Source organism: Trichomycterus rosablanca, chromosome 1, assembly GCF_030014385.1.
Source record: "Trichomycterus rosablanca isolate fTriRos1 chromosome 1, fTriRos1.hap1, whole genome shotgun sequence".
In the NCBI taxonomy this organism is placed as follows: domain Eukaryota; kingdom Metazoa; phylum Chordata; class Actinopteri; order Siluriformes; family Trichomycteridae; genus Trichomycterus; species Trichomycterus rosablanca.
In genome coordinates, this window is record NC_085988.1 from 3,169,558 (window position 1) to 3,192,042 (window position 22,485).

Here is a 22,485-nt window from a genome sequence, read left to right on the forward strand (position 1 = left end):
ATCAGCGTGATGATTTGTGAAGCTTTAACTCATTTAAATACACAGAGTGCTAGCTGCTCCGCTTTTAGCATCTGACATGATTCAGTACCGATGAACCGATTCAGCAAAATGAACCGATTGATCGGTTATTTTTATAATCAGTGTTTACAGTTTTATAGAAACACATCAAGTTATTCTGGGTTTGTTTGCAGCTCTAACAGGTTTTATTAAATATATTTTACTTTAATATTTACTGTTTATATCTTTAGATCTTTAATAATGGAATCAGCAGCAGTGAGACACGTCGCTCCTGTAGATCTACAACATGAAGAATTCCAGAAGATCCTAATAAAAGAGGAAGAAGATGAAGATGAAAGTTTCTTCTGTAAGTAAATATGGAGCAATACGCCACATTTACACCAGTGTGAATATGGGATTAGAACCTATACTGTACCGTACTGTAGTACCAAACCCACAATCTTACATTTCCTCCAGTTGTTGAGTTTCTTCTTCACATATTGATGGAATTTCAGGTGAAGGAACCTTAATCCCTGAGGAACACGTCCCATCTGAGGAACACCTCACCCCAGTGGATCAACAGTGTGGAGGTTTCCAGATGAAGCCTGTGAAGAAGGAAGAACCTGAAGATACAGATGAACTCAGTAAGACAAAATAACATTTTTATTTAATAAGTTTTATTTGTGTCTGAATTTCTTGCAGAATTTTGTGATCTTATTTATTTCTCCAGGAAATAAGTTCTGTTACTCTATTACCACTACTATTACTACTACTATTACCCCTGCCACCACTACAACTACTACTATTTTTACTAGCACCACCATCACTACTACTCATAAAGATAATTCAGGATGAATCACGTTAAAGTACATAAGCACAGGATCTCAGTTTGGATGAATAATGTTTTTCATTTATAACATTTACTAACAATGTTTATTTATATAAAATATATTTTATTATTTTCTGCTTCAGAAATAAAGAACGATTCCTCCTGCTCCTCATCTTCACATTCCTGTACAGCCCAAAATCAGCTCCACAATCACATCAAGAGCTGCAGTGATGATAAATATGATGCGCTGGTGAAATCTGAGACTGAACATGAGAATCTGACGCCCACCAGAAGCTCCATTAATCAGCAAACGTCCTCTGATCCTGTCAGCATTAACACGTCTCACCAGGGGAAACAGCAAGAAGGAAACGTCTGCTCACATTGTGGGAAGAGCTTTAGGTCCACAAGTGACCTCAGAATACACTGGCGCATTCACACTGGAGAGAAACCGTATCAATGCTTACAGTGTGGGAAGAGTTTTAATACACAGAGTGCTTTCAAAAAACACCGGCGCATTCACACTGGAGAGAAACCGTATCAGTGCTCACAGTGTGGGAAGAGTTTTAGGCAACAGAGTCATCTCAAAGAACACCAGCACATTCACACTGGAGAGAAACCGTATCAGTGCCCACAGTGTGGGAAGCGTTTTAATGCACGGAGTGCTCTTAAAACACACCAGCGCATTCACACTGGAGAGAAACCATATATGTGCTTAGACTGTGGAAAGAGTTTTAATACACGGGGTCATCTTAAAATCCACCAGCACATTCACACTGGAGAGAGACCGTATCAGTGCTTACAGTGTGGAAAAAGCTTTAATCAACAGACTCATCTCAAACAACACCAGCGCATTCACACTGGAGAGAAACCGTATCCGTGCTCACAGTGTGGGAAGAGTTTTAATACACCGGGTCATCTTAAAATTCACCAGCACATTCACACTGGGGAGAAACCGTATCAGTGCTCACAGTGTGGGAAGAGCTTTAAGCAACAGAGTCATCTCAATCAACACCAGCGCATTCACACTGGAGAGAAACCGTATCAGTGCTCACAGTGTGGGAAATGCTTAGCTTATTTATCAACTTTTAAGAAACACAAGTGTGACGCATTCGATTGTACCAAATAAACATGTGTGGGTGTGGTTCCCCTTCCACCTGTGTGTAATTGCTTCCGCACACCTCATCGCTCATATTTACATACTTAATTATTCTCTCAGTTTCCTCATATAATCCCACAGCTCCTCTCTCAGCACCCTTTCCTGTTTGCAATGGTCATGAACAGACTGACAAATGAGGTTAGGCAGGAATATTTATCATGGACTGTTATAATTGTGGATGACTTGATTTGTAGCAAGAGGGGAGAGCAAATTCAGGAGAACCTGGAGATGAAGATGCCGCGATTCCCGTTGGGAGATACAAGAATGGACGAGATTAAGAACGTGTTTATTAGAGGGAAGCTGCAGGGGGGATGTTTTAGAGACAGAGTTAAGAGAAGAGACATTGGGATGGTGTGAACATGTACAGAAAATGAATAAGGGTTTATCGGGAGGAGGGTGCTCACTGGACTGCATAGAATAGAAATAAAAGTAATTGTTTGTTTGTTTATTAGGATTTTAACGTCATGTTTTACACTTTTGGTTACATTCATGACAGGAACGGTTGTTACTCATTACACAAGATTCATCAGTTCACAAGGTTATATCGAACACAGTCCTGGACAATTTATTATCTCCAATTCACCTCACTTGCACGTCTTTGGACTGTGGGAGGAAACCGGAGCTCCCGGAGTAAACCCACGCAGACACAGGGAGAACATGCAAACTCCACACAGAAAGAACCCGGGACCTTCTTGCTGTGAGGTGACAGTGCTACCCACTTACCCACTGTGCCGCCCTGTCTGGTAATTGTAACCAATATAATCTAAATATGCCACATGTTCATTCTCTTTGTATGTTTTTACTATGCTGATGTATGGATATTATAGTGATTGCTGTAAGAACACGTCTACTGCGATTCAAACAGGTGTAAATGTACTCAAAACTTTAATTTTCTCCCTCAAATTCTGTGTTTTTTGGCATTTTGAAAGCAATAATGTGAATAAACGTTGCTGTTATACATATTAGCAGACTATAAATACATTAAACCTGTGTTTGTAATGCTGAAGCATGTCTTGCACAGACCTGGTGTACAACAGTTTTGTCACAGCAGACACTTTGACATGAAGTAATAGCCAATAACGATACTGTAACAATATTCAAGGACGGGAGATTTAATAATAAGCAGAGTAAAGACACACAGCGTAGCCGGACTCAAAGATGGTGATGATGCCACTATAGTGAAACTAGAGAAACGCTGAAATGGGAAGTCATGAAGTTTTAAAGTATAAATATTCACATTTAAACCATCTCTGCTTGCTAAACTCTTCCCCGAATGAACAGCACAACAACTAAATATTAAAATAAACACCTAAAGAAGCCAATTATGATAAGAGAACCTATCAAAGCCTTTAATCAGTACAGATAAGGAATTGAAAGAGTAACCCAATACCCCAGGGTTTAATCTACAGAGGTTGTTACAGGATGGACCGCAGCATTAACACAGCAAAATATTTTATTATTTGTGATTAAATATATTGTAAATTATAATTATAAGAGGACCACGACCTTGGTCAGGCTTAATAAAGCTGAATGAATGAATGTGGTGCTGTTATCAGTCCTCACACTGCAGTCCAGTAGAGGCGCTAATAAACCTGAACATCAACCAGCTCAATTCATACAGAAGAAGGAGAAGCTGCAGCAGCTGGTGTGTTTGTACTAAACTGAATCATCTGTAAGTAAAATATTTACTTATTTATTTAATACACTTTAATTATGAACTACATTCTAATTATTAATAAAATAAGCGTCCATAATAAAATATCACTGTGTGGATTTAAGGAGCTTTAACTTCCTTTTCACACAAACTACTAGCTGCTCCGCTAACCGTTAGCATCACACATGATTCAGTACTGATGAACCGATTCGTTTGAACCGATCTAGCAGAATGAATCAATTGATCAGAACTTAATCTAACATTGTTATAGAAACACATCGAGTTTTATTTTGTATTTAAATTTTCTTCCAAGGAGAAATAAGTACATCTATCTATCTTTGTATTAGATCTTTAATAATGGAATCAGCAGAAGAGGGACACGACACCGCCATGGATCTACAACATGAAGAATTCCAGAAGATTCTAATAAAAGAGGAAGAAGATGAAGATGAGGATGATTATTTCTTCTGTAAGTAAATATGGAGCGATGTGTCACTAATCAGTAGAAATAATAGGAGAATGTGGATAGTGGGATTAGAACCTGTACTGTACCGCACCGTCCTGTAGAGAAGTGCTGCTACACTCCAGTCTGCTCCACTTACATTTCCTCCAGTTGTTGAGTTGTTGTCCAGTTTCCTTCATATTGATGGAATTTCAGGTGAAAGATCTTTAATCCCTGTGGAAGTCATCTCTGAGGAACACCTCACCCCAGTGGATCAACAGTGTGGAGGTTTCCAGATGAAGGAAGAACCTGAAGATACAAATGAACTCAGTAAGACTTTTTTTATTAATCTTGAGCAAAATAAAATTTTTATTTAATAAAGTATCACTAGTCCTGTTACCACCAGAAATAAACAACAATTTCTTCTTCTTTTTGTGTCCATTTGTCTGTACAGCCCAAAATCAGCTCCACAATCACATCAAGAGCTGCAGTGATGATAAATATGATGCGCTGGTGAAATCTGAGACTGAACATGAGGATCTGACGCCCACCAGAAGCTCCAGTAATCAGCAAACGTCCTCTGATCCTGTCAGCATTGACACGTCTCACCAGGGGAAACGGCAAGAAGGAAACGTCTGCTCACATTGTGGAAAGACCTTTAGGTCCACGAGTGACCTTAGAATACACCGGCGCATTCACACTGAAGAGAAACCGTATCCGTGCTTACAGTGTGGGAAGCGTTTTAATACACAGAGTGCTTTAAAAAAACACCAGCGCATTCACACTGGAGAGAAACCGTATCAGTGCTCACAGTGTGGGAAGAGCTTCAGGTCCACGAGTGACCTCAGAATACACAGGCGCATTCACACTGGAGAGAAACCATATCAATGCTTACAGTGTGGGAAGCGTTTTAATACACAGAGTGCTTTAAAAAAACACCAGAGCATTCACACTGGAGAGAAACCGTATCAGTGCTCACAGTGTGGGAAGAGTTTTAGGCAACAGAGTTACCTCAAAGAACACCAGCGCATTCACACTGGAGAAAAACCATATCAGTGCCCACAGTGTGGGAAGAGTTTTAATGCACAGAGTGGTCTCAAGACTCACCAGCGCATTCACACTGGAGAGAAACCGTATATGTGCTTACAGTGTGGAAAGAGTTTTAATACACCGGGTCATCTTAAAATTCACCAGCACATTCACACTGGGAAGAAACCGTATCAGTGCTCACAGTGCGGGAAAAGCTTTAATCAACAGAGTCATCTCAAACAACACCAGCGCACTCACACTGGAGAGAAACCGTATCCATGCTCACAGTGTGGGAAGAGTTTTAATACACCGGTTTATCTTAAAATCCACCAGCGCATTCACACTGGAGAGAAACCGTATCAGTGCTTACAATGTGGGAAGAGCTTTAAGCAACAGAGTCATCTCAAGCCACACCAGCGCATTCACACTGGAGAGAAACCGTATCAGTGCTCACAGTGTGGGAAATGCTTCGCTTATTTATCAACTTTTAAGAAACACAAGTGTGACACATTCGATTGTACCAAATAAACGTGTGTGTGCGTGTGTACGCATGCATGGCAGTTTGATGAGGCAGTACCCCCTCCATTTTAAACCTGTCTGTAATTACCTCTGCACATCTCACCGCTCATATTCCCATACTTAGGAAAGATTAGGAACGTGTTTATTAGAGGGATGCTGCAGAGGGGATGTTTTAGAGACAGAGTTAGAGAAGAGACATTGGGATGGTGTGAACATGTACAGAGGATGAATAGGAGTTTTATCGGGAGGAGGGTGCTCATTGGAGTGCATAGAATAGAAATGAAAGCATGTCTGACAATTGTTTGTTTGTTTATTAGGATATAAACGTCATGTTTTACACTTTGGTTACATTCATGACAGGAACGGTAGTTACTCATTACACAAGATCAGTTCACACAGTCATGGACAATTTAGTATCTCCAATTTACCTCACTTGTATGTTTTTGGACTGTGGGAGAAAACCGGAGCATCCGGAGGAGTAGTAGGAGAAGCCATGGGAGGCTATGACCTTACCCAGAGAGCGGGTGTAGATAACATGCTGATTACTAGATTACTATGCTGATGTATGGATATCATAGTAATTGCTGTAAGAACACGCCTACACCAATTCAAACAGGATTAAATGTATTCAAAACTTGAATTTTGTCCCTCGAATTCTGTGATTTCTGGCATTTTTAAAGGAATAATGTGATTAAAAGTTGGTGTCATACATATTAGCAGATTTATTTTATAAATAAATTAAAGCCTTGTATGTGATGCTGAAGCATGTCCTGCACAGACCTGGTGTACAACAGTTTTCTCACAGCAGTCACTTTGATACGGAGCCCCTTAGGGGTCACTAACGAAAAAAAAATATGTGAAGAGCAAAATCCGTACCCTCAGTTTAGTAACCCGTACCCTCGGTTTAGTAATCCGTACCCTCGGTTTAGTAATCCGTACCCTCGGTTTAGTAACCCGTACCCTCTGTTTAGTTATCCGTACCCTCTGTTTAGTGATCCGTACCCTCGGTTTAGTAACCCGTACCCTCGGTTTAGTAATCCGTACCCTCGGTTTAGTAACCCGTACCCTTGGTTTAGTAATCCGTACCCTCTGTTTAGTTATCCGTACCTTCTGTTTAGTTATCCGTACACACGGTTTAGTAACCCGTACCCTCGGTTTAGTTATCCGTACCCTCTGTTTAGTTATCCGTACCCTCTGTTTAGTTATCCGTACCCTCTGTTTAGTGATCCGTACCCTCAGTTTAGTAACCCGTACCCTCTGTTTAGTAATCCGTACCCTCGGTTTAGTAACCCATACCCTCTGTTTAGTTACCCGTACCTTCTGTTTAGTTATCCGTACACACGGTTTAGTAACCCGTACCCTCGGTTTAGTTATCCGTACCCTCGGTTTAGTTATCCGTACCCTCTGTTTAGTTATCCGTACCCTCTGTTTAGTGATCCGTACCCTCGGTTTAGTTATCTGTACCTGCTGTTTAGTTATCCGTACCCTCTGTTTAGTTATCCGTACCCTCGGTTTAGTAATCCGTACCCTCTGTTTAGTTATCCGTACACATGGTTTAGTTATCCGTACCCTCTGTTTAGTAATCCGTAAACACGGTTTAGTAAGCCGTACCCTCGGTTTAGTAACCCGTACCCTCTGTTTAGTAATCCGTACCCTCTGTTTAGTTATCCGCACACACGGTTTAGTAACCCGTACCCTCGGTTTAGTAATCCGTACCCTCTGTTTAGTTATCCGTACACATGGTTTAGTTATCCGTACCCTCTGTTTAGTAATCCGTAAACACGGTTTAGTAAGCCGTACCCTCGGTTTAGTAACCCGTACCCTCTGTTTAGTAATCCGTACCCTCTGTTTAGTTATCCGCACACACGGTTTAGTAATCCGTACCCTCGGTTTAGTAATCCGTACCCTCGGTTTAGTAATCCGTACCCTCTGTTTAGTTATCCGCACACACAGTTTAGTAATCCGTACCAACAGTTTAGTAAACCGTACCCTCTGTTTAGTAATCCGTACCCTCTGTTTAGTTATCCGCACACACGGTTTAGTAATCCGTACCCTCTGTTTAGTTATCCGCACACACGGTTTAGTAATCCGTACCCACGGTTTAGTAATCTGTACCCACGGTTTAGTAATCCGTACCCTCTGTTTAGTGATCCGTACCCTCGGTTTAGTAACCCGTACCCTCTGTTTAGTTATCCGCACACACGGTTTAGTAACCCGTACCCTCGGTTTAGTAATCCGTACCCTCGGTTTAGTAATCCGTACCCTCTGTTTAGTTATCCGCACACACGGTTTAGTAATCCGTACCCACGGTATAGTAATCCGTACACACGGTTTAGTAATCCGTACCCTCGGTTTAGTAACCCGTACCCTCTGTTTAGTTATCCGTACACACGGTTTAGTAACCCGTACCCTCTGTTTAGTAATCCGTACACACGGTTTAGTAATCCGTACCCTCGGTTTAGTAACCCGTACCCTCTGTTTAGTTATCCGTACACACGGTTTAGTTATCCGTACCCTCGGTATAGTAATCCGTACACACGGTTTAGTAATCCGTACCCTCGGTTTAGTAATCCGTACCCTCTGTTTAGTTATCCGTACACACGGTTTAGTAATCCGTACCCTCTGTTTAGTAATCCGTACACACGGTTTAGTAATCCGTACCCTCGGTTTAGTAATCCGTACCCTCTGTTTAGTTATCCGTACACACGGTTTAGTAACCCGTACCCTCGGTTTAGTAACCCGTACCCTCTGTTTAGTTATCCGCACACACGGTTTAGTAACCCGTACCCTCGGTTTAGTAATCCGTACCCTCTGTTTAGTTATCCGCACACACGGTTTAGTAACCCATACCCTCGGTTTAGTTATCCGTACCCTCGGTTTAGTAATCCGTACACACGGTTTAGTAATCCGTACACACGGTTTAGTTATCCGTACACACGGTTTAGTTATCCGTACACACGGTTTAGTAATCCGTACCCTCGGTTTAGTAATCCGTACCCTCGGTTTAGTAATCCGTACACACGTTTTAGTAATTCGTACCAACGGTTTAGTAATACGTACCCACGGTTTAGTAATCTGTACCCTCGGTTCAGTAATCAGTACACACGGTTCAGTTATCCGTACACACGGTTTAGTAATCCGTACCCTCGGTTTAGTAATCCGTACCCATGGTTTAGGAATCCGTGCCCTCGGTTTAGTAATCCATACCCTCGGTTTAGTAATCTGTTTACGATTCACATAATTTTTTTTTGTTATTGACCCCTAAGGGGCTCCGTACTTTGACATGAAATAATAGCCAATAACGACAGTACAGATAAGGAATTAAGAGGGTAACCCTAGTACCCCCAGGGTTTATTCTACAGAGGTTGTTACGGGATGAACCACAGCATTAACACAGATAGTATTTTATTATTTGTTATTAAATACGTTGTAAATTATAAGAGGACCACGACCTTGGTCAGGCTTAATAAAGCTGAATGAATGAATGTGGTGGTGTTATCAGTCCTCACACTGCAGTCCAGTAGAGGCGCTAATAAACCTGAACATCAACCAGCTCAATTCATACAGAAGAAGGAGAAGCTGCAGCAGCTGGTGTGTTTGTACTGAAGTGAATCATCTGTAAGTAAAATATTTACTTATTTATTTAATACACTTTAATTATGAACTACATTCTAATTATTAATAAAATAAGCGTCCATAATAAAATATCACTGTGAGGATTTGAGGAGCTTTAACTTCCTTTTCACACGAACTACTAGCTGCTCCGCTAACCGTTAGCATCACACATGATTCAGTTCTGATGAACCGATTCTCCTGAACCGATCTAGCAGAATGAATCAATTGATCAGAACTTAATCTAACATTTTAATAGAAACACATCGAGTTTTATTTTGTATTTAAATTTTCCTCCAAGAATAAATAAGTACATCTATCTATCTTTGTATTAGATCTTTAATAATGCAGTCAGCAGAAGAGAGACACGACACCGCCATGGATCTACAACATGAAGAATTCCAGAAGATACTAATAAAAGAGGAAGAAGATGAAGATGAGGACGATTATTTCTTCTGTAAGTAAATATGGTGCGATGTGTCACTAATCAGTAGAAATAATAGGAGAATGTGGATAGTGGGATTAGAACCTGTACTGTACCGTACTGTCCTGTAGAGAAGTGCTGCTACACTCCAGTCTGCTCCACTTACATTTCCTCCAGTTGTTGAGTTTCTTCTTCACACATTGATGGAATTTCAGGTGAAAGATCTTTAATCCCTGTGGAAGTCATCTCTGAGGAACACCTCACCCCAGTGGATCAACAGTGTGGAGGTTTCCAGATGAAGGAAGAACCTGAAGATACAGATGAACTCAGTAAGCCTTTTTTTTTATCTTGAGCAAAATAAAATTTTTATTTAATAAAGTATCACTAGTCCTGCCACCACCAGAAATAAACAACAATTTCTTTTTCTTTTTGTGTCCACTTTCCTGTACAGCACAAAATCACATCAACAGCTGCAGTGATGATAAATATGATGATGCGCTGGTGAAATCTGAGACTGAACATGAGGATCTGACGCCCACCAGAAGCTCCAGTAATCAGCAAACGTCCTCTGATCCTGTCAGCATTAACACGTCTCACCAGGGGAAACAGAACGAAGGGAAAGTCTGCTCACATTGTGGGAGGAGCTTCAGGTCCACGAGTGCTCTCAAAACACACCAGCGCATTCATACTGGAGAGAAGCCGTATCAGTGCTTACAGTGTGGGAAGAGTTTTAATCAACAGAGTACTCTTAAAAAACACCAGCGCATTCACACTGGAGAGAAACCGTATCAGTGTTCACAGTGTGGGAAGAGTTTTAGTCAACAGGGTACACTCAAAAATCACCAGCACATTCACACTGGAGAGAAGCCGTATCAGTGCTCACAGTGCGGGAAGTGTTTTAATCATCAAACAAAGCTCAAAACACACCAGCGCATTCACACTGGAGAGAAACCACACAGCTGCTCACAGTGTGGGAAGAGTTTCAATCAAAAGAGTGATCTCAAAACACACCAGCGCATTCACACTGGTGAGAAACCGTATCAGTGCTCCCAGTGTGAAAAGAGTTTTATTCAACAGAGTAGTCTCATAACACACCAGCGCATTCACACCGGAGAGAAACCGTATCAGTGCTCGCAGTGTGGACAGAGTTTTAATCGGCAAAGTAGTCTCAAAAAACACCAGCGCGTTCACACTGGAGAGAAACCCTATCAGTGCTCACAGTGTGGGAAATATTTAGCTTATTTATCGACCCTTAAGAAACACAAGTGTGACATCACAATGTACCAAATAAACTAACGGTTTAATTAAGTGTAAGTGTGTGTGAGTGTGTGAGTGAATGAGTGTGTGATCGAGCGATTGGTTGTGGGTGAGGATTGACCGTGTAAGTGTGTGTGTGTGAGTGAGTGTGTGTGTGTGTGTGTGTGTGTGTGTGTGTGTGTGTGTAAGATACTGAGTGATGTCTACAGATGGATTCTTTATCCAGATAACTGTGGTGGAAAAGTAACCCAAGACTTTTGGACTTTTCTGCCCCTCAAGGAACTGAACTGTTGAATAGTTTCCTTTATCCTTTATTATTCTAGCTGTACGAGTTCCCTTTCATTCCACATTTAACATTCCTTTAAACGTTAGTTGTTTTTATTATATTTAATATACGTTAGTAGTTTTATAGGCTTACAATAAATGAATTGTGAAATGATTGTGACGGTAAAACATCAAGATGCAATTTTTATTGTAATTGTATTTTATCTACAACCCCAACCTACAAGTTTCTTACATTGACTTTTATTTGATGTCAGACAGGATGAAGCTGAGATATGTCATCTTTTATCTGCTCAACTTCATTTCATTTATTAATAAACATCCATTCCTGCATTTCAGCCCTGCAACACATTCCAAAAAAAGTTGGGACAGTAAAGCATTTACCACTTTGTAATGTTGCCGTTCCTTTTCACCACTTAAAAGACGTTTTGGCACAGAGGAGACCAAGTGATTTAGTGTTTCAGCTTTTATTTTGTCTCGTTCTTCCTGCAAACTCATTGTAAGATGTGCAGCAGTACGGGGGCTCGTCGTTTTCGGCTTCTGGTTGGGTCGGGTGCTGATCGTCTTAGAGACAGTGATGTTATCAGTGCACTTTCTGATGTGGCAAGTGTCTTCCAAGTTGGTAGAGTCCTCATACGCTGCAGCCTCCCTAAACATGGCCCAGTCAGCGTGTGGAAAATGGCTCCTGCGACTGTAAGCACGGAGGTGAATCCCTGAGGAACACGTCACGTCTGAGGAACACGTCACGTCTGAGGAACACCTAAATAAAAAGATCTGCATCTAACAATAACAAACTCCAGCAGCTGAGAACAGAACTTTCATACAGTAACAAGCACCGAGTTCCTGCACCATTCTGTGTTCATGTAAACACTTTATTATACTGATGCTTCAGCTGGTTACCCAGCATCACCAGTTTAGATCTACATGAATCCATCCAGTTAGCATCATGATCCAGCAAAATATTTGATTATTTGTGATTAAATATATTGTAAATTATAATTATAAGAGGACCACGACCCTGATCAGGGTTAATAAAGCTGAATAAATGAATGTGGTGGTGTTATCAGTCCTCACACTGCAGTCCAGTAGAGGCGCTAATAAACCTGAACATCAACCAGCTCAATTCATACAGAAGAAGGAGAAGCTGCAGCAGCTGGTGTGTTTGTACTGAAGTGAATCATCTGTAAGTAAAATATTTACTTATTTATTTAATACACTTTAATTATGAACTACATTCTAATTATTAATAAAATAAGCGTCCATAATAAAATATCACTGTGAGGATTTGAGGAGCTTTAACTTCCTTTTCACACGAACTACTAGCTGCTCCGCTAACCGTTAGCATCACACATGATTCAGTACTGATGAACCGATTCGTTTGAACCGATCTGGCAAAATGAATCAATCGATCAGAACTTAATCTAACATTTTAATAGAAACACATCGAGTTTTATTTTGTATTTAAATTTTCCTCCAAGAATAAATAAGTACATCTATCTATCTTTGTATTAGATCTTTAATAATGCAGTCAGCAGAAGAGAGACACGACACCGCCATGGATCTACAACATGAAGAATTCCAGAAGATTCTAATAAAAGAGGAAGAAGATGAAGATGAGGACGATTATTTCTTCTGTAAGTAAATATGGAGCGATGTGTCACTAATCAGTAGAAATAATAGGAGAATGTGGATAGTGGGATTAGAACCTATACTGTACCGTACTGTCCTGTAGAGAAGTGCTGCTACACTCCAGTCTGCTCCACTTACATTTCCTCCAGTTGTTGAGTTTCTTCTTCACATATTGATGGAATTTCAGGTGAAAGATCTTTAATCCCTGTGGAAGTCATCTCTGAGGAACACCTCACCCCAGTGGATCAACAGTGTGAAGGTTTCCAGATGAAGGAAGAACCTGAAGATACAGATGAACTCAGTAAAGTGTTTTTGTGATCTTGAGCTACGTAACATATTTTATTCAATAAGGTATCACTAGTCCTGCCACCATCATCATCACTAATACTACTAATACTACCACCATCATCACTAATACTACTAATACTACCATCATCACTAATACTACTAATACTACCATCATCACTAATACTACCATCATCACTAATACTACTAATACTACCATCATCACTAATACTACCATCATCATCACTAATACTACCATCATCACTAATACTACTAATACTACCATCATCACTAATACTACCATCATCACTAATACTACTAATACTACCATCATCACTAATACTACCATCATCACTAATACTACTAATACTACCACCACCACTAATACTACTAATACTACCATCATCACTAATACTACCACTACTACCATCATCACTACTAATACTTATACCACTCTTACTACCACCACTCCTTTACTATATTATAAAGTATATTTGATTTCTTCTGCTTTTTGTGTTCATTTCTCTGTACAGCCCAAAATCAGCTCCACAATCACATCAAGAGCTGCAGTGATGATAAATATGATGCGCTGGTGAAATCTGAGACTGAACATGAGGATCTGACGCCAACCAGAAGCTCCAGTAATCAGCAAACGTCCTCTGATCCTGTCAGCATTAACACGTCTCACCAGGGGAAACAGCAAGAAGGAAACGTCTGCTCACATTGTGGGAGGAGCTTTAGGTCCACGAGTGCCCTCAAAACACACCAGCGCATTCACACTGGAGAGAAACCGTATCAGTGCTCACAGTGTGGAAAGAGTTTCATTCAACAGAGTGGTCTCAAAACACACCAGCGCATTCACAGTGAAGAGAAACCCTATCAGTGCTCGGACTGTGGAAAGAGCTTTAGGTTCCAGAGTGGTCTCAGAATACACCAGCGCATTCACACTGGAGAGAAACCATATCAGTGCTCTCAGTGTGAAAAGAGTTTTAATTCACAGAGTGCTTTCAAAATTCACCAGCGCATTCACACTGGCGAGAAACCGTATCAGTGCCTACAGTGTGGGATGAGTTTTATTCAACAGACTCATCTCAAAATACACCAGCGCATTCACACTGGAGAGAAACCGTATCATTGCTCACAGTGTGGGAAGTATTTTAATCAACAGAATAGTCTCAAGATACACCAGCGCATTCACACTGGAGAGAAACCGTATTGTTGCTCACAGTGTGGGAAGAGTTTTAATCGACAGAGTAGTCTCAAAATACACCAGCGCATTCACACAGGAGAGAAACCGTATTATTGCTCGCAGTGTGGGAAGAGTTTTAATCGACAGACTCATCTCAAAAAACACCAGCGCATTCACACCGGAGAGAAACCATATCAGTGCTCACAGTGTGGGAAATATTTAGCTTATTCATCAACCTTTAAGAAACACAAGTGTCGCACATCAAATTCTACCAAATAAACTAACGGTTTAATTTTGTATACTTAATTCACAACACAATCACCAGGGTTTGTTATTAGGTGAGCAAGTATGAGTGTGTGATCGAGCGATTGGTTGTGGTGCGAGTGTATGTGAGTGAGTGTGTAAGCTACTGAGTGATGTTTACAGATGGATTCTTAATCCAGATAACTGTGGTGGAAAAGTAACCCAAGACTTTTGGACTTTTCTGCCCCTTAAGGAACTGAACTGTTTAATAGTTGCCTTTATCCTTTAACATTCTAGCCGTATGAGTTCCCTTTCATTCCACATTTGAAATGTTTAAACGTTAGTTGTTTTATTGTTTTTATTATATTGAATATACATTAGTAATTTTGTAGGTTTACAATAAATGAATGTGATTGTGATGGTAAAACATCAACATGAAATTTGTATTGTAATTGTATTTAATCTACAACCCCAAATGAGAAAAGTTGGGACAGCATGGAAAATGCAAATAATCATAAAGAACTTAGTGTTTGTAACCTGAGATATTTCATGTTTTGTCTAATCAACTTCATTTCATTTATTAATTGATAGATATAATATGAAGGTGTCCATAAACTTTTGGTCACTTGTTCTTACTTTGACCACAGCACCTGTGTAAACAGGTTTCATGTTCTCTCCAATCTCAGCTCCCTAACCATTAACTTAGGTTAGAGCTATAAGTTTTGGCATAGGCTCACATTTCTCACACAGACACCATCTATATAAACTTGCTTCATTCAGAGTCAGAGTCAGAGAGGTTTTATTGTCATTTCAGCTACATACAAGTACATATTGAAACGAAACAGCGTTCCTCTAGGATCACGGTGTAACACGGTACAAAAAGTGCAAGACAAAACAGTGTAAATACAAAACAGTGTAAATACAAAACAGTGCAAATACAACAATAATACAAAAAATCCTATAATAAATAACTACAAAAGATATTCCTTATTATCCCTAATCTAAACAAGTAATTAGAACACAGGACTAAAGACAAGTGTTAGTACATGATGGTGAATAGATGGTACAATGGTTCCTGAGGTAGTGACATGTACATTAGCAGCGTAAAATTGGCAATGCAGATAAGGTGCCTAAAAAGTAAATATGGTGCAAAATACAAGTAAGGTGCAGAAATTATTGTGCATTTCCAGGAGGTGTGCAAAAATGCAAGTAACATAGTCAAAAATGCAAGTAACAGTCAATACAGTTCAGTGTGTGGCAGCAGAAAATGTCCGGAGGAAATTGTTACAGTACTGAGTTTAGGAGTCTGATTGCTTGAGGGATAAAACTGTTACACAGTCTGGTTGTGTTAGTCCGGATGCTGCGGTATCGTCTCCCAGACGGGAGCAGAGTAAAAAGTCCATGTGATGGATGGATGTGATTCACATAATAAACTTAAAGTTTTACTCTGACTGTCTGTGTTTGATGACTCAAGATCTTGAGGACCCCCCCCCCCCCCCCTTCTCATATTCAGCAAATGACGCTGGAGTAGAAGATCTGAGCAGCAAGATTTTTCTTAATGTAACTTAATGTTCTAACAAATGGTGGAGAATGTGGGCAATCTTAGTTCAGGTAATTACAGTATACCATACGACTGTCTCTCTCTCTCTCTCTCTCTTTCTATATATATATATATATTTGTAAAATTAGATATTAAAATAGCCCCAAAGAAGGTGCATAGAAAGCGTAGTGATGTGAAATTATATATATTTTAATATATGTTTTAATAATCTCTAGGCTGAATTATTCATCAGGGTTTAATCTACAGAGTTTGTTACAGGATGAACCACAACATAAACACAGCAAATTATTTGATTATTTGTGATTAAATATATTGTAAATTATAATTATAAGAGGACCACGACCCTGATCAGGCTTAATAAAGCTGAATGAATGAATGTGGTGGTGTTATCAGTCCTCACACTGCAGTCCAGTAGAGGCGCTAATAAACCTGAACATCAACCAGCTCAATTCATACAGAAGAAGGAGAAGCTGCAGCAGCTGGTGTGTTTGTACTAAACTGAATCATCTGTAAGTAAAATATTTACTTATTTATTTAATACACTTTAATTATGAACTACATTCTAATTATTAATAAAATAAGCGTCCATAATAAAATATCACTGTGAGGATTTGAGGAGCTTTAACTTCCTTTTCACACAAACTACTAGCTGCTCCGCTAACCGGTAGCATCACACATGATTCAGTACTGATGAACCGACTCGTTTGAACCGATCTAGCAAAATGAATCAATTCAGAACTTAATCTAACATTTTAATAGAAACACATCGAGTTTTATTTTGTATTTAAATTTTCCTCCAAGAATAAATAAGTACATCTATCTATCTTTGTATTAGATCTTTAATAATGCAGTCAGCAGAAGAGAGACACGACACCGCCATGGATCTACAACATGAAGAATTCCAGAAGATTCTAATAAAAGAGGAAGAAGATGAAGATGAGGACGATTATTTCTTCTGTAAGTAAATATGGAGCGATGTGTCACTAATCAGTAGAAATAATAGGAGAATGTGGATAGTGGGATTAGAACCTATACTGTACCGTACTGTCCTGTAGAGAAGTGCTGCTACACTCCAGTCTGCTCCACTTACATTTCCTCCAGTTGTTGAGTTTCTTCTTCACATATTGATGGAATTTCAGGTGAAAGATCTTTAATTCCTGTGGAAGTCATCTCTGAGGAACACCTCACCCCAGTGGATCAACAGTGTGGAGGTTTCCAGATGAAGCCTGTGAAGAAGGAAGAACCTGAAGATACAGATGAACTCAGTAAGACTTTTTTTTTTTTATCTTGAGCAAAATAACATTTTTATTTAAAGTTTTATTTCTTGTAGTATTTTGTCACTAGTTCTGTTATTCTATTACCACTATTATTACCCCTGCCACCACTACTACTATTGTGATGCCTACTGTGTCACAATGACTGATATGTAGCCAACTATGCTACCTAGGAGTTTCAGAGCCCTAGGACCTCTAGTTCAGTGGTACTTTATCAATAAAGATTTTACTTTTCTAAAACACAAGAAGTACTTTTAATCTGGGTGGTGAGCAATTCAAGACAACCCACGTAGAAGTCCAACAACACTTTATTATCAATAATCAAAAAACAAACACAGATTAAACCTTTTAATGACAATACTGCAGTTAACAGGCTTAAAATACCCTAGCTAAACTCAAAAGGAATGGACTGCACCAGGCACTAGGAATTATAACCCCAGAGATATAACCCTATACAGATAATCCTATATAACCCTATATAGATAACCCTATATAACCCTATATAGATAACCCTATATTACCCTATATAGATAACCCTATATAGATAATCCTATATAACCCTGTATAGATAACCCTATATAGATAATCCTATATAACCCTATGTAGATAACCCTATATAACCTTATATAGATTAGATTAGATTAGATTAGATTAAACTTTATTGTCATTACACATGTACAAGTACAGAGCAACGAAATGCAGTTTAGCATCTAACCAGAAGTGCAATAGGCAGAAAGTGCAGGATATACAGTATTTATGATATACATTATTTACAGTGGGTAAATAGCAGTGGTATGAACAGGATCTATAAACTATACTATAAACAGGATATGTAGCTAAAAACAATATACATATTAAGGTGCAGATTAATATTAAGGTGCTATGCAGGTTAAAGTGATTAAGGTGCTATGGACACGATTAAGGAATGTATATGTGAAAACATGGTAAACAGATGTATACAAAATATATGGGATTTATGTACAAATGAGGTATGTACCAATGAAATACTAAGCGGAATAAGGATAGAATGTTGTAGTGCATTTAGCTAGGAGGAGAGATGTGAGGGGGGGTTAACGGGGGACAGAGTTCAATATGGAGACAGCTCTGGGGAAAAAGCTGTTCCTTAATCGGGTAGTCCTTGTCCGGAGGCTCCTGAAGCGCCTGCCAGAGGGCAGAAGGGCAAACAGTCCATGTGCAGGGTGGGAGGAGTCCTTAAGAATGCTGCGAGCTCGACGCAGACAGCGTTTCCTCTGGACCACTCGTTGCAGTGCCTTGCGGTTCGCAACAGTGCAGTTTCCATACCAGACTGTGATACTGCTGGTCAGGATACTTTCTATTGCACAGTGGTAAAAGTTCACCAGGATGGCCGAAGACAGGTGGTGTTTCCTGAGTGTCCTCAGGAAGAAGAGGCGCTGGTGAGCCTTCTTGGCCAAGCTGGAGGTGTTGGTGGTCCAGGACAGGTCCTCCGAAATATGGGTCCCCAAAAACTTGAAGCTGGAGACACGTTCAACAGCTATTCCGTCTATGTGAATGGGGTCGGGCGTGCCTCCTCCTTCCCTCCTGAAGTCCACGATGAGCTCTTTGGTTTTGTTGTTGTTGAGGAGCAGGTTGTTGTCCTCACACCATGTGGCCAAATGCTGTACCTCCTCCCTGTAGGCTGTCTCATCGTTGTTACTGATGAGTCCAATCACCGTGGTGTCGTCAGCAAACTTAATGATGGAATTGGATCCATGCACAGGCCTGCAGTCGTGGGTGAAAAGGGAGTAGAGGAATGGGCTCAGCACACAGCCCTGTGGTACCCCTGTATTGAGTGAGATGGTGATGGAGTAGGTGTGGCCTGACCTAACACGCTGAGGTCTGTTGGTCAGAAAGTCCTTGATCCAGTGACAGAGGGAGGTGTTAATACCCAGATCTCCAAGTTTAGTGACTAACTTAGAGGGGATTACAGTATTAAATGCTGAGCTGAAGTCAACAAACAGCATTCGTGCGTATGTGTTGCTATTGTCCAGATGTGTGAGCACAGAGTGCAGCGCCATGGAGACTGCGTCCTCTGTACACCTACTGCTGCGGTATGCAAACTGATGTGGGTCCAGAGTGGGTGGGAGGCAGTTCTTAAGGTGTGCCAGGACCAGTCGCTCGAAGCACTTCATAACAATGGGTGTGAGTGCTACAGGATGGTAGTCATTCAGGCATGTCGGGCTGGAGTGTTTCGGCACTGGTACAATGGAGGTGGATTTGAAGCATGTAGGTACAGCTGCCTGGGTGAGGGACAGGTTGAAGATGTCCGTAAAAATTCCAGTCAGCTGCTCCGCACATGCTCTCAGCACTCGCCCGGGAATGCCGTCAGGACCAGCAGCTTTGCGAGCGTTGATCTGGCTCAGTGCGGTGTAGACGTCTGTGGAGGAGAGTGTGAGGGGCTGGAGGTCTGCAGAGAGTCTGGTCTGAGTAGCCGTCTCCCTGTTGTCTTTGTCAAAGCGAGCATAAAAGTCATTTAGCTCGTTCAGGAAGGAGACATCTGTAGTCATCGGGGTGGAGTTGCTGGGTTTGTAGTTGCTGATGACCTGAATGCCCTGCCACATGCGTCGGGGGTCGGAGTTGAATCCTTATCTATATAGATATCTATAATCTTATCTATAATCCTTATCTATATAGATAACCCTATATAGATAATCCTATATAACCCTATGTAGATAACCCTATATAGATAACTCTATATAACCCTATATAGATGACCCTATATAGATAATCCTATATAACCCTATATAGATAATCTTATATAACCCTATAGATAACCCTATATAACTTATATAGATAACTATGTAGATAACCCTATATAGATAACTCTATATAGATAACCCTATATAGATAATCCTATATAACCCTATAGATAACCCTATAGAAAACCCTATATAACCCTATATAGATAATCCTATTTAACCCTATATAGATAATCCCATATAACCCTATATAGATTACCCTATATAGATAACCCTATATTCAAGTCAAGTCAACTTTATTTATATAGCGCTTTTTACAATAGACATTGTCTCAAAGCAACTTTACAAAATCCAGGACCAACAGATACAAAAACCCCTGTTGAGCAAGCCGAGGGCAACTGTGGCAAGGAAAAGCTCCCTGAAAATTACAGGAAGAACCTTGAGAGGAACCAGACTCAGCAGGGCCCATCCTTCTTGGGTGGCCTGGAGGAAACTTTAAATAAATAGGATTTACACAAATCATACAAACACAGAATTAAATTAACTAAAAGTTATAACTGGTAATAAATAGATAAATAAACAATAATAATAGAGTTGTTCTTCGGTGTAGTCTTTAATAAAGTCTGTAGTGATTTCTTGTCATTCTTGATGCAATTACTCCAGACCCCTCACATCCGGCAGGAGCAGCATCGTTGTCACGGCAGTCTCGACTTTAATCCTTAACCTCGGCGGGTAAACAGGTTTCCATCAGAATGCCTTTGGAGTAAAACAACAAAGAATGTCGTTAATAATGTACAATGCTAGTTTAGTAAAACAGTTTTACTGAGAGTTTTAAACTCCGGCAGCCCTAAATATTACAGCATAACTAAAAGGGAGAGCGAGCAGGTAACAAGGTCATGAAGGCTTTCACAGGACATCAGCGCCCACCTCTCCTACCCAAACCTGAGTGATCGGACAAGAGAGGCAGAACGACAGCAACCCAACATCCCTGATCACCACAAGTTTCTATCACCAAGAACCCCCAAGCTCTGCGCCTTTGTCTATACTAATCAAAAGCCTGAGAAAATAAATATGTTTTCAGTCTAGACTTAAACATTGAGACCGAATAGAGGCAGGAAGATCATTCCAAAGTTGTGGAGCTTTGTAAGAAAATGCTCTTCCACCAGCTGTGGTCTTTTTAATTCTAGGAACTATAAGTAACCCTGCATGTTGTGAACGAAGTGGACGTGCTGGGTTGTAGTAATTAATAAACTCACTCAGATACTGTGGAGCCAGACCATGTAGCGCTTTATAGGTTAGTAAAAGTATTTTGTAATCAATGCGAAATTTAACTGGCAGCCAGTGTAGAGATGATAGAACAGGAGTAATATGATCAAATTTTTTAGTTCTAGTTAGCACTCGAGCTGCTGCATTTTGAACTAACTGGAGTTTGTTTAAGGATCTACCAGAGCATCCAGTTAGAAGAGCATTACAATAATCTAAACGAGAAGTTATAAACGCATGGATCAGTTTTTCGGCGTCATTAACAGATAGTATATTTCTTATTTTAGAGATATTACGCAAATGATAGCAAGCAACTCTAGTAATATTATTAATGTGTGTATCAAAGGAAAGATCTGAATCTATTGTGACACCTAAGTTTTTTACATCTGGGCTGGGAGTAACAGAGAAAGTGTTTAGGTTTAGCACCAGGTTAGAGAACTCGTCTCTTGCAGCTTTAGAGCCAACAAGTAAAACCTCAGTTTTATCTGAATTAAGTAAAAGAAAATTGCACGACATCCAGTTTTTTATGTCGTTTACACTTTAATCTTCTATCTTACTGATTGTGTCAGTATCATTTGGTTTGGCTGATATATACAGCTGTGTGTCATCTGCATAGCAGTGAAATTTTATGCTATGTTTATGAATAATTTCACCTAGTGGAAGCATATGGAGTGTAAATAATAGCGGTCCCAGTACTGAGCCCTGTGGAACACCACACTTTACTTTTGTAGTTTCCGAGCATTTATTATTTACATGAACAAATTGAGAGCGGTCAGTCAAATATGATTTGAACCAAGAGAGTGCGAGTCCTTTAACACCTACTGTATTTTCTAGCCTCTCCAGTAAAATGTTATGATCGACCGTATCAAACGCTGCACTAAGATCTAATAGAACAAGAAAAGAGACACATCCATTATCAGAAGACATTAACAACTCGTTAACTACTCTAATTAATGCGGTTTCGGTACTATGATTGGGTCTAAAACCAGATTGAAATTTTTCATGAATGCAATTTTCATTCAAATAAGAGCATAACTGTTTGGAAACGACATTTTCTAATATTTTAGAGACAAAAGGAAGGTTTGAAATTGGCCTATAATTAGATAAAACATGTGGATAGATA

At 40.0% G+C, this 22,485-nt stretch overlaps 2 protein-coding genes and 1 pseudogene across 2 annotated transcripts; all 3 read left to right on the plus strand.

Moving 5' to 3' along the window:
- Positions 1 to 568: 568 nt before the first annotated feature.
- Positions 569 to 1,979, plus strand: LOC134317286 (zinc finger protein 239-like). The gene is made up of 2 exons (XM_062998105.1): positions 569 to 641; positions 970 to 1,979. Exons 1-2 carry the CDS (start codon positions 596 to 598, stop codon positions 1,950 to 1,952), a joined length of 1,029 nt encoding a protein of 342 aa, XP_062854175.1. The 5' UTR covers positions 569 to 595; the 3' UTR covers positions 1,953 to 1,979.
- A 1,637-nt stretch (positions 1,980 to 3,616) lies between these two features.
- On the plus strand, positions 3,617 to 10,971 carry LOC134325457 (zinc finger protein 436-like). The gene is made up of 7 exons (XM_063007660.1): positions 3,617 to 3,654; positions 3,984 to 4,105; positions 4,295 to 4,408; positions 4,533 to 5,624; positions 9,579 to 9,695; positions 9,878 to 9,991; positions 10,114 to 10,971. The coding sequence occupies exons 2-7, from the start codon at positions 3,994 to 3,996 to the stop codon at positions 10,956 to 10,958; spliced, it is 2,394 nt and encodes a 797-aa protein (XP_062863730.1). The 5' UTR covers positions 3,617 to 3,654; positions 3,984 to 3,993; the 3' UTR covers positions 10,959 to 10,971.
- A 1,314-nt stretch (positions 10,972 to 12,285) lies between these two features.
- LOC134316935 (uncharacterized) overlaps positions 12,286 to 22,485 on the plus strand; it is a 75,384-nt pseudogene continuing 65,184 nt past the window's right edge.

Bases quoted from the DNA above. Each gene is read 5' to 3' on its own strand.
- LOC134325457 (XM_063007660.1), top strand. From the start codon at position 3,994: ATGGAATCAGCAGAAGAGGGACACGACACCGCCATGGATCTACAACAT. The intron at 4,409-4,532 runs GTAAGACTTTTT...TTGTCTGTACAG, and splicing joins TGAAGATACAAATGAACTCA to CCCAAAATCAGCTCCACAAT. The intron at 9,992-10,113 runs GTAAGCCTTTTT...TTTCCTGTACAG, and splicing joins TGAAGATACAGATGAACTCA to CACAAAATCACATCAACAGC.
- LOC134317286 (XM_062998105.1), top strand. From the start codon at position 596: ATGAAGCCTGTGAAGAAGGAAGAACCTGAAGATACAGATGAACTCA. The intron at 642-969 runs GTAAGACAAAAT...TTTCTGCTTCAG, and splicing joins TGAAGATACAGATGAACTCA to AAATAAAGAACGATTCCTCC.